This window comes from Oncorhynchus mykiss, chromosome 8 (assembly GCF_057628025.1).
Source record: "Oncorhynchus mykiss isolate SJ-2025 chromosome 8, ASM5762802v1, whole genome shotgun sequence".
Lineage (NCBI taxonomy): Eukaryota > Metazoa > Chordata > Actinopteri > Salmoniformes > Salmonidae > Oncorhynchus > Oncorhynchus mykiss.
The window spans coordinates 57,059,728-57,076,728 of record NC_143029.1 but is presented as its reverse complement, the minus strand read 5'-3'; the positions used below and the strand labels follow the sequence as shown (position 1 = coordinate 57,076,728).

At 43.7% G+C, this 17,001-nt stretch overlaps 1 protein-coding gene across 6 annotated transcripts in view; it reads right to left on the bottom strand.

The window, feature by feature from the left end:
• Nucleotides 1–17,001, bottom strand: part of myripa (myosin VIIA and Rab interacting protein a) — a 55,651-nt gene that overhangs the window by 30,987 nt on the left and 7,663 nt on the right. For all 6 annotated transcript variants that reach the window (XM_090182048.1, XM_021613020.3, XM_021613018.3 and 3 more), the window contains exon 3: nucleotides 5,860–6,081. In XM_090182048.1, coding sequence (XP_090038174.1) covers nucleotides 5,860–6,081 — 222 coding nt within the window. The remainder of the gene's footprint in view (nucleotides 1–5,859; nucleotides 6,082–17,001) is intronic.

Here is a 17,001-nt window from a genome sequence, read left to right as displayed (position 1 = left end):
TAACCCTAACCCTATTTCCCTAACCCTAAACCTAACCCAAACCTTAAACCTTAAACCTAACCTTAACACCTAACTCTAAACCTAACCCTAATTGTAACCCTAACCCCTAAACCTAACCCCTAAGCTTAAAATAGCCTTTGTCTTTGTGGGGACTTGAGAAATGTCCCCAACGAGGGAGAATTTTCTCCTTTTGGGGATTACAGGTCCTCATGAGGATAGAAGAACAAGATCACACACAGACCCCCACACACACCATGTCTGCCAGGGAAATCATCTTAATTCTAGCTGCGTATGTAGGTAAACAGTCCACCAGTCTAAATCCTACAGTGGAACAGCTGGGCAGAACAGGGCTGCCATTAGAAACAGCTGGTCCAGATTTTACATGCCTTCTGTCTCCTCCTGTACAATCGCAGTTAATGACCTGCCAATGACCTGCTCAAATCCAATTATTAGTCACATACACATGTTTAACAGATGTAGTGAAATGCTTGTGCTTCTAGCCCCGACAGTGCAGTAATATGTAACAAGTAATATCTAACAATATCTAACAATTACACAACATATACCCAATACACACAAATCTAGTAAAGGAATGGAATTAAGAATGCTAATTCCGGAACACTGTCAACCAATGACACACGGACTAATTTACAAAATAATAATGAGTATTTATTTATGATACAAGGTTCTTTGTCGATCAGTCAGTCAGCAGTCAGCAGTCAGTCAGCAGTCAGCAGTCAGTCGTCAGTCGGCTCTATTGTCTCTTGAACCCTCTCAGCCAAAAGCCTGCTTTTCTCTGTATACTCTCAGCCAGAGGTCTTCACGGATTCAGTTGTACCCGAATACCCGAGAGGGTCCGGATTCTGAATTGTAAATAATGTCACAGGTCTGGGTCAGATCTGATATGTTTGTCACGGGTCTCGTTATGTGTCATTTTACATGACTTGTCTGTCATAGAGCCTCCTTGTGGGGCAAAAATTAGGAGATATCTAATCAATGGAAGATGTAATTAAGATGACGGAGTTAAAAGTTAAATGAGGAGGATAGTCTACAATGACCAAGAGCCAACAGGCTGCTGCTTTATATTCTGAATGGAGTTGTTATTTGTAACTATGAGAAAGTGCATGCACTACAGCCTTTTCTGCTGCTTCCCTCATTCGGATCGGACCGGGTCTGGATCTGAACAGGCCTACACGGAATGGGTCTAGTGTTCCTCGGGTACTTTCGGAACGGGTCTCTATATAAAAAATCCATGAAAAATGATGCATATCGGGTTCGGCTGGGAAAGCCCCAGGTCCACTTTCGGAACAGATCCAACTTATTTGACACTACTCTCAGCTAATTAGGCTACCCTTCACCTGTTGCTTCCTGAACCAAGTCAGCCAATGACACACTGTCTCTTGAACACTCTCAGCCAATAGGCTGCTTTCCGCTGCACACTCACACAATCAGTCTTCACCTGCTGCCTCATATGGACTCTTAGTCAATGAACTGCGAACCCCTGTACACTCTCAGACAATCAGACTTCACATATTACTCCCAGCCAACCATTGCCAAGGTTGACTCACTTACAAAGGTCCCGTTTACACCTGGTAGCATGCGACCTTTGTTCTGATTGTGCCCACATTTCTAAACAGGTGTAGACAATCAAAAGACAGGTTGTGATCAGATTGAGATCAGATCTTCCTGCCCACCTCCGGAGGTAGTCAAATACACACTTGTTCTGGATAGCTTACAAGTGTATATGAATCTGGACAGTGAATTCTATAAATCATCATTAGACTGGCGCAAGTGTCAAACGCACACTCGTTGGCAATTTCGACTTGTAAAAGCCAGCAATCCGCTATTTTACAACATTTGCACCAGAGTTGGTAATGTATCTGTCTAACATCAGCTCCATTGCGCTGAGGTGGAAGGGGTGGAAATATTTGAGGTGTAACATGCGCCAATATGACAATTTCAGTCAGCACAACTAGACCGACCAAAAGCTGGTTTTAGTGGTGACACAATTGTTTAAGGCATTGATTTTGCCAACGGAGGCACACACAAGTAGCCTTATCAGTAGCCTATGTTTTATGAAAATATCACGAACAGCAAAACAGTCAACAGATATTCCCCTTTTTAATTTATATTGGACATATATACATGTACACACTGTATATTTGTCCAGATTCTGTGAAAAGTTTGGACTCGTTTGCGCGATGCCCATTGCATGAAGGATGTCAGTTGTGCAGGAACCCTGTTTAGAACCCTGTTCAGTTGTAGGAACCCTGTTTAGGAGCATCAATTCATTTCATTAAAAAGACTGATATTGTTTTTTGGTTTATTATCTTCAACTTTACTCTGAGGGACGTAACTGTCAAATCGCGGGGATTTCGATTGCTGTCCATGCTGCTGAATCCGCTTGTAGGCTGTTCATTTACCTGGCAAAGTCACTATTAGCCATATCAACGGCGATGATAGTCATATCAAAGCTCCATAGTCTGTGTAGTCTTATTATTATATGCCCATGGGGCGCAATTATGGTTCCTGTAGCCTAACTCTATTTAGACATACTGTAGCTTATTTAAAACAAGTCATTTTTTAAAATTTTATTACAACTTGATTCAAATTATTCACTGTCTTTTTTTAGGTCTAATCAATGGTGACTTATCTTGCTAATTGGCAATGTTTGGCCCATGGCTCATGATGCGTTTTATAGTTGGCCTACATTAGTGTGAATGTTATGTTTAACAAAATATTTCCATATTAAAGCCATGCAATTAAAACAAATATGGGATAGCCTTACATTTTGGCATTTAGTTTATGTAGGCTGTTTAACGAACTAGGCTATAATGGACTAACATTGGAGCTGATAACAGAAGTCCGTAAATACACAACTTGAAGCAACCAAGTTGGTGAATTTATTAATTACTCTTTGGATGGTGTATCAATACACCCAGTCACTACAAAGATACAGGCGTCCTTCCTAACTCAGTTGCCGGAGAGGAAGGAAATCGTTCAGGGATTTCACCATGAGGCCAATGGTGACTTTAAAACAGTTACAGAGTTTAATGGCTGTGATAGGAGAAAACTGAGGATGGATCAACAACATTGTAGTTACTCCATAAAACTAACCTAAATGACAGAGTGAAAAGAAAAGCCTGTATAGAATAAAAATATTCCAAAACATGCATCCTGTTTGCAACAAGGCCCTAAAGTAATACTGCAAAAAATGCGGCAAAGCCATTCACTTTTTGTCTTGAATACAAAGTGTTATGTTTGGGGCAAATACAATACAACACATTACTGAGTACCACTCTCCATATTTTCAAGCGTAGTCGTGGCTGCATCACGTTATGTGTATGCTTGTAATCGTTAAGAACTGGGGAGTTTTTCAGGATAAAAAAGAAACTGACTGGAGCTAAGCACAGGCTAAATCCTAGAGGAAAATCTGGTTCAGTCTGCTTTCCACCAGACACTGGGAGATTAATTCACCTTAATTAACCTTTCAATAACAAAATCTACACTTTAATTTCTTATCAAGATGACAGTGAATGTTCCAGAGTTACAGTGTTTACTTAAATCTACTTGAAAATCTATGACATGACCTGAAAATGGTTGTCTAGCAATGACCAACAACAAATTTGACAAAGCTTGAAGAATTTTGATGAGAATAATGGACAAATGTTGCACAATCCAGGTGTGGAAGCTCTTAGAGACTTACCCAGAAAAACTCGCTGCCAAAGATGCTTCTACAAAGTATTGATTCGGGGATGTGAATACTTATGTAAATTAGGTATTTCTGTATTTTATTTTCAATCAATTTGCTAAAATTACAACAACAACAAAAATTAACTTTGTTATTATGGGGTATGGTGTGTAGCTGGGTAAAATAATATATTTAATCCATTTTGAATTCAGGCTGTAACACAACAAAATGTGGAATAAGTCAAGGGGTATGAATACTTTCTGAAGATATCTATGAGTGTCTGATACACAGTGTGAATACGAGCCTATATCACAAGCTATAATATTACAAAAGAGACCAACCATTGGCTTAGTATTTACAATTTCTAGATGAGTGTGTCTTAAGATATTTACTGTATGCAAAGCAGCATGGCTCATGAATAATAAATGAGGTTAATGAGTGCTTCAACACAACACAGAGGTTGTGGTCCCTGTGAACTGATGTGATTTAACCTAACCATTACTGGACAACCCAGGGTAAACTCAATTAACTGGTCAACATTAATATGCACATAGTAGCTTGCCCATAAACAGTACTGCATGACCACAATATGTCTTGAACAGAACGAAATATCAAATCAATGGGGAGAAGTGTGGCTTTAGTTAAAACCTTTACCAAAGATCAGTGTTAACCTAAAGCAAACAAATTGAAACACTTCTAGCCAGAGAGACTTAGAGGGTCATAACTATATGACCCTATTTTGCGTTTGCTTAAAATATGTGTCTCTAGGCCTACACGGGTGATAAACTTAGTAAATGTGTGTCTCTAGGCCTACACGGGCGATGAACTTAGTAAATGTGTGTCTCTAGGCCTACACGGGTGATACACTTAGTAAATGTGTGTCTCTAGGCCTACACGGGTGATACACTTAGTACATGTGTGTCTCTAGGCCTACACGGGTGATACACTTAGTAAATGTGTGTCTCTAGGTGTACACGGGTGATAAACTTAGTAAATGTGTGTCTCTAGGCCTACACGGGTGATACACTTAGTACATGTGTGTCTCTAGGCCTACACGGGTGATACACTTAGTAAATGTGTGTCTCTAGGCCTACACGGGTGATACACTTAGTAAATGTGTGTCTCTAGGCCTACACGGGTGATAAACTAAGTACATGTGTGTCTCTAGGCCTACACGGGTGATACACTTAGTAAATGTGTGTCTCTAGGCCTACACGGGTGATACACTTAGTAAATGTGTGTCTCTAGGCCTACACGGGTGATAAACTTAGTAAATGTGTGTCTCTAGGCCTACACGGGTGATACACTTAGTAAATGTGTGTCTCTAGGCCTACACGGGTGATACACTTAGTAAATGTGTGTCTCTAGGCCTACACGGGTGATAAACTTAGTAAATGTGTGTCTCTAGGCCTACACAGGTGATGAACTTAGTAAATGTGTGTCTCTAGGCCTACACAGGTGATGAACTTAGTAAATGTGTGTCTCTAGGCCTACACGGGTGATGAACTTAGTAAATGTGTGTCTCTAGGCCTACACGGGTGATGAACTTAGTAAATGTGTGTCTCTAGGCCTACATGGGTGATGAACTTAGTAAATGTGTGTTTCTAGGCCTACACGGGTGATAAACTTAGTAAATGTGTGTTTCTAGGCCTACACGGGTGATAAACTTAGTAAATGTGTGAGTGGTAGTTGCCATGTTGAGGTGCGACAGTGTGTGTGCATGTACAGTATGTTGCATAGTGAATATAAACTAAGTTGACACAGGCGGTGTACAGGTGTCACAGACAGTGACGTCTGAGAGAGGAGACTGTGGAGATTACATGTGTTTATGACAGTGTGGCTACCTGACATCTCCAGTACTAAATACATGTTAGTCACTGAGGTCGAAGGCTCAACACAATCTCACACAGCGGATGAAGACTGTCACTGTCATTCACCATTGGCAAATAGGCTAACTACAAAATGCACACACACATAGACATACCCACACACATAGACACACCCACACACACTGACACACCCAAACACATAGACACACCCACACACATGGACAATTCTATGACAGTCTTCTATTTCATCTCCAATCCACCATCCTACGACACCTCCTCCCACTTTCATCCCCGCTTATACCTGTACACAGAATCACACATTCCTCCATCCCCACTGACCTCCCTTTCTGACACGCAGAGCAGACCCAGGCTTTGTCCTTCTTGCTGTAGGAGCGGCAGGTCTTGCAGACGTTGTACTTGCAGTCCAGACACGGGCGCTTGGGGTTGACCAGGAAGGTGAATGGAGAGCAGCAGCGGATGCAGCAGCGCTCGTTGAAGCGATGCTGCCGGGAGAGGAGGGAGCAGCGACTTCCCTCCTCATCCAGCTCCTGCTTCAGCTCACTGAGGGAGAATGATGGAGGGGGGGGGGGGGGGGGAGATGAGGGGGAGAGAGGATGAGTGAGGGGGGGAAGGGGGGGTGATTTCCACCAACTGAAGTTAACTATTAGGATTTTGTAGTTGTTGAAATAATAGTGTAAAATGATCAGCTGTACAGGAAGACTTGTGTAAGGGCCAAATTGTAGAGGAGGAACTTCTTGATGCAATTAAAGCCTTTATTCCAGGGAAAACTCCAGGGCTGGATGGCATACCAGTTGAAGTATATTAAACCTTTTATAGTCTACTCAATGATACATTATTAGCATGTTTTAACCACTCCTATACGAGTTGTCAACGATCAGGTACTCAGCAAGGTTCCGTTTTGGGACCAATATTGTTTTCACTATATATTTGACCTCTTGGTGATGTCATTCGGAAACATAATGTTAACTTTCACTGCTGTGCGGATGACACACAGCTGTACATTTCGATGAAACATGGTGAAGCCCCAAAATTGCCCTCGCTGGAAGCCTGTGTTTCAGACATAAGGAAGTGGATGGCTGCAAATGTTCTACTTTTAAACTTGGACAAAACAGAGATGCTTGTTCTAGGTCCCAAGAAACGAAGAGATCTTCTGTTAAATCTGACAATTATTCTTGATGGTTGTACAGTCGTCTCAAATAAAACTGTGAAGGACCTCGCCGTTACTCTGGACCCTGATCTCTCTTTTGACGAACATATCAAGTCTGATTCAAGTACAGCTTTTTTCCATCTACGTAACAGTGCAAAAATCAGTAACTTTCTGCCCAAAAATTGTCCCTAGAATTTCTGGAGGCAGCTGGAGGCAGGGCTTTCTCCTATAGAGCTCAATTTTTATGGAATGGTCTGCCTACCCATGTGAGAGACGCAGACTTGGTCTCATCTTTTAAGTCTTTATCGAAGACTCATCTGTTCAGCAGGTCCTATGATTGAGTGTAGTCTTGCCCAGGAGTGTGAGGATGAACAGAAAGGCACTGGAGCAACGAACCGACCTTGCTGTCTCTGCCTGTCCGGTTCCCCTTTCTCCACTGGGAATTTCTGCCTCTAACCCTATTACGGAGGCTGAGTCACTGGCTTACTGGTGCTCTTCCATGCCGCCCCGAGGAGGAAGGTTCTCTCTCTCTCTCTCTCTCTCTCTCTCTCTCTCTCTCTCTCTCTCTCTCTCTCTCTCTCTCTCTCTCTCTCTCTCTCTCTCTCTCTCTCTCTCTCTCTCTCTCTCTCTCTCTCTCTCTTTTCAACTCTCTAGAGACAACAGGAGCGGTAGAGATCCTCTGAATGTGATCGGCTACGAAAAACCAACTGACATTTACTCCTGAGGTGCTGACCTGTTGCACCCTCGACAACCACTGTGATTATTATTATTAGACCCTGTTGGTCATCTATGAACATTTGAACATCTTGGCCATGTTCTGTTATAATCTCCACCCGGCACAGCCAGAGGAGGACTGGCCACCCCTCATAGCCTGGTTCCTCTCTAGGTTTCTTCCTAGGTTTTGGCCTTTCTTGGGAGTTTTTCCTAGCCACCGTGCTTCTACACCTGCATTGCTTGCTGTTTGGGATTTTAGGCTGGGTTTCTGTACAGTACTTTGAGATATCAGCTTATGTAAGAAGGGCTTTATAAATACATTTGATTTGATTTGTTTTGAGAAGTTCTGATTTCACTACGACTGAAAAAGAAACCAGGTAGTAAGTATAAAGATGCAGTCTATCTAAAAAACTGGAGGCCCCTTACACCTCAGTGCTGTGATGCAAAAATCCTAGCAAAGGTGTTGTTGGAAATTATTCATCCTGATTAGACAGGTATTTTAAATGAATGATACATTTGAGATAAGACAAGTACTTAAAACAATAGAACACTTTTAATCTAGGAAACCAGATCTGGTATTCATGTGTCACGCCCTGACCTTAGAGAGCCTTTTTATGTCTCTATTTTGGTTTGGTCAGGATGTGATTTGGGTTGGCATTCTACGTTCTGATTTTCTATGTTTTCTATTTCTTTGTGGTATGGTTCTCAATCAGGGACAGCTGTCTATTGTTGTGTCTGATTGGGAATCATACTTAGGCAGCCTTTTCCCCTGTTGGTTTTGTGGGAGGTTATCTTTATTAGGGGCACGATAGCCCTGTTAAGCATCACGGTCGGTTTGTATTGTTTATTGTTTTTGTTGGCAACATTTATCTTAAATCAAAATAAATGTACGCTCACCACGCGGCGCTTTGGTCTACTTCCCATGACGATCGTGACAGAACTTCCCACCTCCAAAGGACCAAGCAGTGTGGTAAAGAGGACTCCTGGGACATGGGAGGAGATCCTGGACGGTAAGGGACCCTGGAGGCAGGCTGGGGAATATCGCCGTCCAAAGGAGGAGATAAAGGCAGCGAAGGAGGAGCGGCGGCGATATGAGGAGGCAAGTCATCGTAGCAGGCACGAGAGGCAGCCCCAAGGGGCACACAGGGAGATTGGTGGAGTCAGGGGTAAGACCTGAGCCAACTCCCCGTGCTTACAGTAAGGAGCGTGGTACTGGTCAGGCACCGTGTTATGCGGTAAAGCGCACGGTGTCTCCAGTGCGCTCTCATAGCCCGGTGCGCTATATGCCAGCTCTCCGCAGTTGCCGTGCTAGAGTTGGCATTCAGCCAGGAGGGATTGTGCCGGCTCAGCGCTCCTGGTCTCCGGTGCGTCTCTTCGGCCCAGGTTATCCTGCGCCAGCTCTACGCACGGTATCCCCAGTTCGCCAGGAGAACCCAGTGCAGCCTGTTCCAGCTCCCAGCACGTGCCGGGCTAAAGTGGGCATTCAGCCAAGAGGAGAGGTGCAAGTGTCAAGCACCAGATGTCCAGTGCTCCCCCACAGCCTGGTTCGACCTGGGCCTGCGCTCTGAAGGTGCCGGGCTAAAGTGGGAATTCAGCCGGGAAGAGTGCACCAGAGTGCACCATACGCACCAGATCTCCAGTGCTCCCCCACAGCCCGGTGCCTCCTCCAAGGACCAGGCCTCCAGTAGGTCTCCGCAGCCTGGTCCATCCTGTGCCTCCTCCAAGGACCAGGCCTCCAGCGACGGTCCCCAGTCCAGAGCCTCAGTCCCCAGTCCAAAAGGAGTAAAACAAGGTTGTACACTGTCTGCATATCTATTTATTGTGGCCATCAAAATGTTAGCTATTAAAATCCAATCCAACAATAATATAGAGGGGCTAGAAATCCAGGGCTTAAAAACAAAGGTGTCATTTTATGCTGACGACTTAATTGAGTTTCCTCTTAAATCTGCAATCTGGATCCCTGCACAGCCTCATAGATGATTTAGATCATGTTTCTAACCTCTCTGGATTACAACCCACCTAGGATAAGTATACCATATTACATATTAAGTTGCAAAAAAATACAACACTTACATTACCGTGTAGTTTACCAATAAAATGGTCTGATGATGAAGTGGACATACATGGTATTCATATCCCTAAAGAAATAAAGGAACTACCTTACTCTGCCTATCTTAATCGGTGCATGGTCAAAATGGAAGTAAGCATATGCCGATTAAAACACCTGTTTTTTTTTAGCAATCTTTTTAATTATTAGGACATGTAAACACCTTAATTGGTGTTCCAGAGGTGTACTTGATCTGTGCATGTGCTAGCACCAGCCAAGTGAGCCTCCCTCTTTAGTGTGTGTGAAGTGTGTCTGGAACAACTGAATGTATGCATCTTAGAAGTAGTTTTCACATACAAACTTTATGTTCGAAGTCAGAATCAAACATGCTTCCCAAAAATAACGTTCGCCGTGGTAGAACGTGTATTTTGATTGGCGATTTGATTTTTCTGCCATCAGGTAGCCTCATTTCAGAAGTGTCCACGTAAACAGTATTATTAGGGAATCACTCTTCTTGCAAAGCATGTAAACATTTTAATTGAACTATTATATTAATCAGACTATCCACATTATTGTGTGCATGTAACCATACTCATTGATGAGGGACTAGTGTGATGAACTGATAGCTGACAAAAGAAATGTAATAAAATCAAACCCAACTTCTTTAGTCACATGCTCCCGAATACAACAGGTGTAGACCTTGCCGTGAAATGCGTACTTACAAGCCCTTAACCAACAATGCAGTTCAAAAAAGAGTTAAGAATATTTTTACCAAATAAACTAAAGTAAAAAAGAATAAAAAATGAACACAAAAAAATAACGACGCTATATACAGGGGGTACTGGTACCGAGTCAATGTGCGGGGGAACAGGTTAGTCGAGATATTTTGTACATGTAGGTCGTGGTAAAGTGACTAATCATAGATAATAAACAGCGGGTAGCAGCAGTGTAAAAACAAATGGGGGCAGGGGGTGTCAATGTAAATAGTCTGGGAGGCCATTTGATTCATTGTTCAGCAGTCTTATGGCTTGGGGTTAGAAGTTGTTAAGGAGCCTTCTGGTCCCAGATTTGGCGCTCTGGTACTGCTTGCCGTGCGGTAGCAGAAAGAACCGTTTATGATTTGGGTGACTGGAGTCTCTGACAATTTCTTGGGCCTTCCTCTGACACTGCCTAGTATATAAGTCCTGGATGGCAGGAAGCTTAGCCACAGTGATGTACTGGGCCGTACGCACTACCCTCTGTAGCGCCATACGTTCAGATGCTGAGCAGTTACCATACCAGGCGGTGATGCAACCGTTCAGGATACTCTCAATGGTGCAGATGTAGAACTTTTTTAGGATCTGGGGACCCAGGCCAAATTATTTCAGTCTCCTGAGGGGGAAAAGGTGTTGTCATGCCTTCTTCACGACTGTCTTGGTGTGTTTGGACCATGATAGTTCGTTGGTGATGCGGACACCAAGGAAGTTGAAACTCTCGACCCGCTCCACTACAGCCCCATCGATCTCAATGGGGGCCTTTTAGGCCCGCCTTTTCCTGTGGTCCATGATCAGCTCCTTTGTCTTGCTCACATTGAGGGAGAGGTTGTTGTCCTAAAACCACACTGCCAGGCCTCTGACCGCCTCCCTATAGCCTGTCTCATTGTTGTCTGTAATCTGTTGTGTCGTCAGCAAACGTAATGATGGTGTTGGAGTCATGTTTTGCCATGCAGTCGTGGGTGAACAGGGAGTACAGGAGGGGACTAAGCACGCACCCCTGAGGGGCCGCAGTGTTGAGGATCAGCATGGCAGACGTGTTGTTAACTATCCTTACCACCTGTGGAGGCCAGTCAGGAAGTTCAGAAACCAGTTGCAGAGGGAGGTGTTTAGTCCCAGGGTCTTTAGCTAAGTGATGAGCTTTGTGGCATTATGGTATTGAACGCTGAGCTGTAGTCAATGAACAGTATTCTGGCATTGGTGTTCCTTTTGTCCAGGTGGGAAAGGGCAGTGTGGAGTGCAATTGAGATTGCATCATCTGTGGATCTGTTGGGACGGTATGCGAATTGGAGTGGATCTAGGGTATCCGGGACAATGCTGTTGATGTGAGCCATGACCAGCCTTTCAAAGCACTTCATGGCTACCAACGTGATTGCTACGGGGCAGTAAGCATTTAGGCAGGTTACATTCGCTTCCTTGGGCACAGTGACTATGGTGGTCTGCTTGAACCATGTAGGTATTACAGACTCGGTCAGAGAGAGGGTAAAATGTCAGTGAAGACACTTGCCAGTTGGTCTGCGCATGCTTTGAGGACAGGCTCTGGTAATCCGTTTGGCTCTGCGGCTTTGTAAATGTTGTCCTGTTTTAAAGGTCTTGCTCACATCGACTACCGAGAATGTTATCACACAGTCGTCCGGAGCAGCTGGTGCTCTCATGCATGCTTCAGTGTTACTTGCCTCGAAGCGAGCATAAAAGGCATTTAGCTCGCCTGGTAGGCTCGTGTCATTGGGCCGCTCTCGGCTGGGTTTCCTTTTGTAGTCCGCAATAGTTTTCAAGCCCTGCCACATCCGACGAGCATCAGAGCCGGTGTAGTATTATTCAATCTTAATCCTGTATTCACGCTTTGAATGTTTGATGGTTCACCTGAGAGGGTAGCGGGATTTCTTATAAACGTCCGGATTAGTGTCCCGCTCCTTGAAAGCGACAGCTCTAGCCTTCAGCTTGATGCGGATGTTGCCTGGTATCCATGGCTTCTGGTTGGGATATGTGCGTGTACAATTCAAATCCCAGGGGTGGACATGTGGAATAATAATAACTTTATAAATGAACATGCAAAATGTAATCATGTGTGTCAAATATGTAAGCTGAAAACACTGTATGTTAAAAGCATTGTTTGTGTGTGTATGAGTGTCCCTAACCTTGCCAACAAACAAAGAGCTGTGAATGGATTGGTGGTTCACCAATCAGAGCCTTGATGGGCTCAGCCACAGTAACAAGGGGTGATGTATAATGATGAAACAATATATTTTTTTATAGAATGTTTCTTTGGGACCATCCCAATGACTGGTACACAGGAATGTTCTTGCAACGTTCTCATGAAACGTGTCTAGAACATTAATATCTTATCATTTGAGAACATGGCAACCATGTTCTGTGTATGTTTGGTGGGACGTTGAATTAATATTCTCAGAACTCTCAGAAAACTGGACACATGAATGTTCTTGCGACGTTCTCATGAAACGTGTCTAGAACATTAATATCTTATATTCTGAGAACATGGCAACCATGTTGGCACTCTTTTGCCAGGTACTGCAGGAATGTGAAAATAAAAGAGAGCCGCACACTCTAGCAGCTCAGATACAACATTTTTATTACCAACGTTTCGACAGCCAAGCTGTCTTCATCAGGGTATGAACTGCAGGAATGTGAGAATAGAATGGCAACACCTCAGTGGTATTGGGTAACATAAAACTCAGCAAAAAAAGAAACGTCACTTTTTCAGGACCCTGTCTTTCAAAGATAATTCGTAAAAGGGTTTCAACACTGTTCCCCATGCTTGTTCAATGAACCATAAACAATTAATGAACATGCACCTGTGGAACGGTCGTTAAGACACTAACAGCTTACAGACGATAGGCAATTAAGGTCACAGTTATGAAAACTTAGGACACTAAAGAGGCCTTTCTACTGACTCTGAAAAACACAAAAAAAGATGCCCAGGGTCCCTGCTCATCTGCAAGGAGGCATGAGGACTGCAGATGTGGCCAGGGCAATAAATTGCAATGTCCGTACTGTGAGACGCCTAAGACAGCGCTATGGGGAGACAGTACGGACAGCTGATCATCCTTGCAGTGGCAGACCAGGTGTAACAACACCTGCACAGGATCGGTACATCCAAACATCACACCTGCGGGACAGGTACAGGATGGCAACAACAACTGCCGGAGTTACACCAGGAATGCACAATCCCTCCATCAATGCTCAGACTGTCTGCAATAGGCTGAAAGAGGCTGAACTGAGGGCTTGTAGGCCTGTTGTAAGGCAGGTCCTCACCAGATATCACCGGCAACAATGTCGCCTATGGGTACAATCCCACCGTCGCTGGACCAGACAGGACTGGCAAAAAGTGCTCTTCACTGACGAGTCGCGGTTTTGTCTCACCAGGGGTGAATGTCGGATTCGCGTTTATCGTCGAAGGAATGGGCATTACACCGAGGCCTGTACCCTGGAGCGGGATTGATTTGGAGGTGGAGGGTCCGTCATGGTCTTGGGTGGTGTGTCACAGCATCATCGGACTGAGCTTGTTGTCATTGCAGGCAATCTCAACACTGTGCGTTACAGGAAAGACATCCTCCTCCTTCATGCAGTACCCTTCCTGCAGGCTCATCCTGACATGACCCTCCAGCATGACAATGCCACCAGCCATACTGCTCGTTCTGTGCGTAATTTCCTGCAAGACAGGAATGTCAGTGTTCTGCCATGGCCAGCGAAGAGCCCGGATCTCAATCCCATTGAGCACGTCTGGGACCTGTTGAATCAGAGGGTGAGGGCTAGGGCCATTCCCCCCAGAAATGTCCAGGAACTTGCAGGTGCCTTGGCGGAAGACCTGGCAAATCTGGTGCAGTCCATGAGGAGGAGATGCACTGCAGTACTTGATGCAGCTGGTTACTTTTGATTTCGACCCCCCCCCCTTTGTTCAGGGACACATTATTCCATTTCTGTTAGTTACATGTATGTGGAACTTGTTCAGTTTATGTCTCAGTTGTTGAATGCTGTTATGTTCACACAAATATATACACAAGTTTGCTGAAAATAAACGCAGTTGACAGTGAGAGGACATTTCTTTTTTTGCTGAGTTTATATAGTTTCTCCCTCTTAACTCGGATCGCTGAGACCACACTGAGTGTGTCTTTCAGTGCCTCCGGGCTCTCACTCATCCCTATATGATATTGTGTGATGCTCCTGCATGTCAAAGGAGAAATTGAAAAGCAGGATGCATAGAGCAAGCACTTGGGGACAGATGGGTAGAGCGAGAGAGAGAAAGCCTTAGCCAAGGCACACTAGCTGCATGGAATGAGAGTTTAGCCTCTTGATGTAATAACAACTGAAAACGGTTGTGTGTGTGTGTGTGTGTGTGTGTGTGTGTGTGTGTGTGTGTGTGTGTGTGTGTGTGTGTGTGTGTGTGTGTGTGTGTGTGTGTGTGTGTGTGTGTGTGTGCAGTTAACAAATTATAGCTCAATGTCATTAAGCCATTGTGTCATTAATAGACAGTAACTAAAGTACCAGTCAAAAGTTTGGACTCACCTACTCATTCCATGGGTTTTCTTTATTTTTTTACTATTTTCTACATTGTAGAATAATAGAGAAGACATCAAAACTATGAAATAACACATATGGAATCATGTAGTCACCAAAGTAGCCACCATTTGCCTTGATGACAGCTCTTGGCATTCTCTCAACCAGCTTCACCTGGAATGCATTTCAATATTATTTCCTTCTTAATGCATTTGAGCCAATCAGTTGTATTGTGACAAGGTAGGGGGTATACAGAAGATATCCCTATTTGGTAAAAGACCATGTCCACATTATGGCAAGAACAGCTCAAATAAGCAAAGAGAAACAACAGTCCATCATTACTTTTTTACCTTAATTTAACTAGGCAAGTCAGTTAAGAACAAATTCTTATTTTTAATGACGGTTTAGTAACAGTGGGTTAACCTGCCTTGTTCAGGGGCAGAACAACAGATTTTTACCTTATCAGCTTAGGGATTCGATCTTGCAGCCTTTCGGTAACTAGTTCCACACTCTAACCACTAGGCTACTTGCATGAAGGTCAGTTAATCAGGGAAATTTCAAGAACTTTTGAAGTTTCTTCAAGTGCAGACGCAAAAACCATCAAGTGCTTTGTGAAACTGGTTGTCATGAGGACCGCCACAGGAAAAGAAGACCCAGAGTTATCTCTGCTGCAGAGGATAAATTCATTAGCGTTATCTAGCTGTGCAGATGATGATATGCAAGTAGAGATACTGGGGTGCAAAAGAGCAAAAGAATAACAATATGGGATTGAGTTAGTTGGGTAGGCAATTTACAGATGGCCTGTGTACAGGTGCATTGATCAGTAGCTGCTCTGACAGCTGATGCTTAAAGTTAGTGAGGGAGATATAATCAGCTTAGTGGGAGTATCATTTGTTTTTCAAATGGACAATTACCCAAAACACACCTCCAGGTTGTATAAGGGCTATTTAACCAATAATTGATGGAGTTCTGCATCAGATGACCTGGCATCCACAATCATCCGACCTCAACCAAATTGAGATGGTTTGGGATGAGTTGGACCACAGAGTGGAGGAAAATCAGCCAACAAGTGCTCAGCATATGTGGGAACTCCTTCAAGACTGTTGGAAAAGCATTCCTCATGAATCTGGTCGTGAGAATGCCAGGTGTATAAGTGTACAAAGCTGTCATTAAGGCAAAGGGTGGCTACTTTGAAGGTTTCTAAAATATAAAATACATTTTGAATTATTTAACACTTGTTTGGTTACTACATGATTCCATATGTGTTATTTCCTAGTTTTGATGTCTTCACTATTATTCTACAATGTAGAAAATAGTCAATATATATAAACACCCTTGAATGAGTAGGTGTGTCCAACCGTTTGACTGGTACTGTAACGATCGTCTGTTGAAGAAGGTGTGGACCAAAGCGCAGCGTTGTAAATGTTCATACTTTTAATTCAACTGAATCAACTCAATAACAAAACTAACACAGAGAATGAACGGAAACCGGAACAGTCCTGTCAGGTGCAGAAACACAAAACAGAAGATAACTACCCACAAAAACCCTGTGGGAAAAAGCTAAGTATGGTTCCCAATCAGAGACAACGATAGACAGCTGTCCCTGATTGAGAACCATACCCGGCCAAAACAAAGAAATACAAAAACATAGAAAAAGGAACATAGAATGCCCACCCAAATCACACCCTGACCAAACCAAAATAGAGACATAAAAAGCACTAAGGTCAGGGCGTGACTGGTACTGTATATCACCGGCATTTGATTAAAACAGGATCACAGGATCTGACGCTAACTAAACCATCCAGTGTCTTATCTCTGAAACTACCTCTAAATCAAGGAGGACATTCTGAATAATAATCAATCTGATGATGAATACAGCTGAAATTCAATCAAGCCACACTTCAGCAAACCAGCAGTGTGTTATGCTGTGTAGAAACTGCACCATCAAGCTCGCCCAATCTCCCCAGCCTGACTGTACAAATCCAGACATAAATGGAAAACAACAAGATTAGTTGATGGTAAGCGCCTGCCCTGTTTACGAGAATCAAACACAGCAGCAGCAGCGAAACTCACTTCCTAATCACTGGGGAGGTGAAGGGTCAAACGTCTGGTTGGAAGATAGAGTGGTGAAGACCCCCAACAAGAGTATGCTGGTTATGCGAAGGTTGTACAGCTGTGATATAAACTAAGTGAAGCCTTGGTCTTTACAAACGGGTCATCCTCTGGTCAGTTGCCACTATCTCGAGATCAGTCAAGGAGGAATGAAAAAAAGGTTCAGCTTAAGC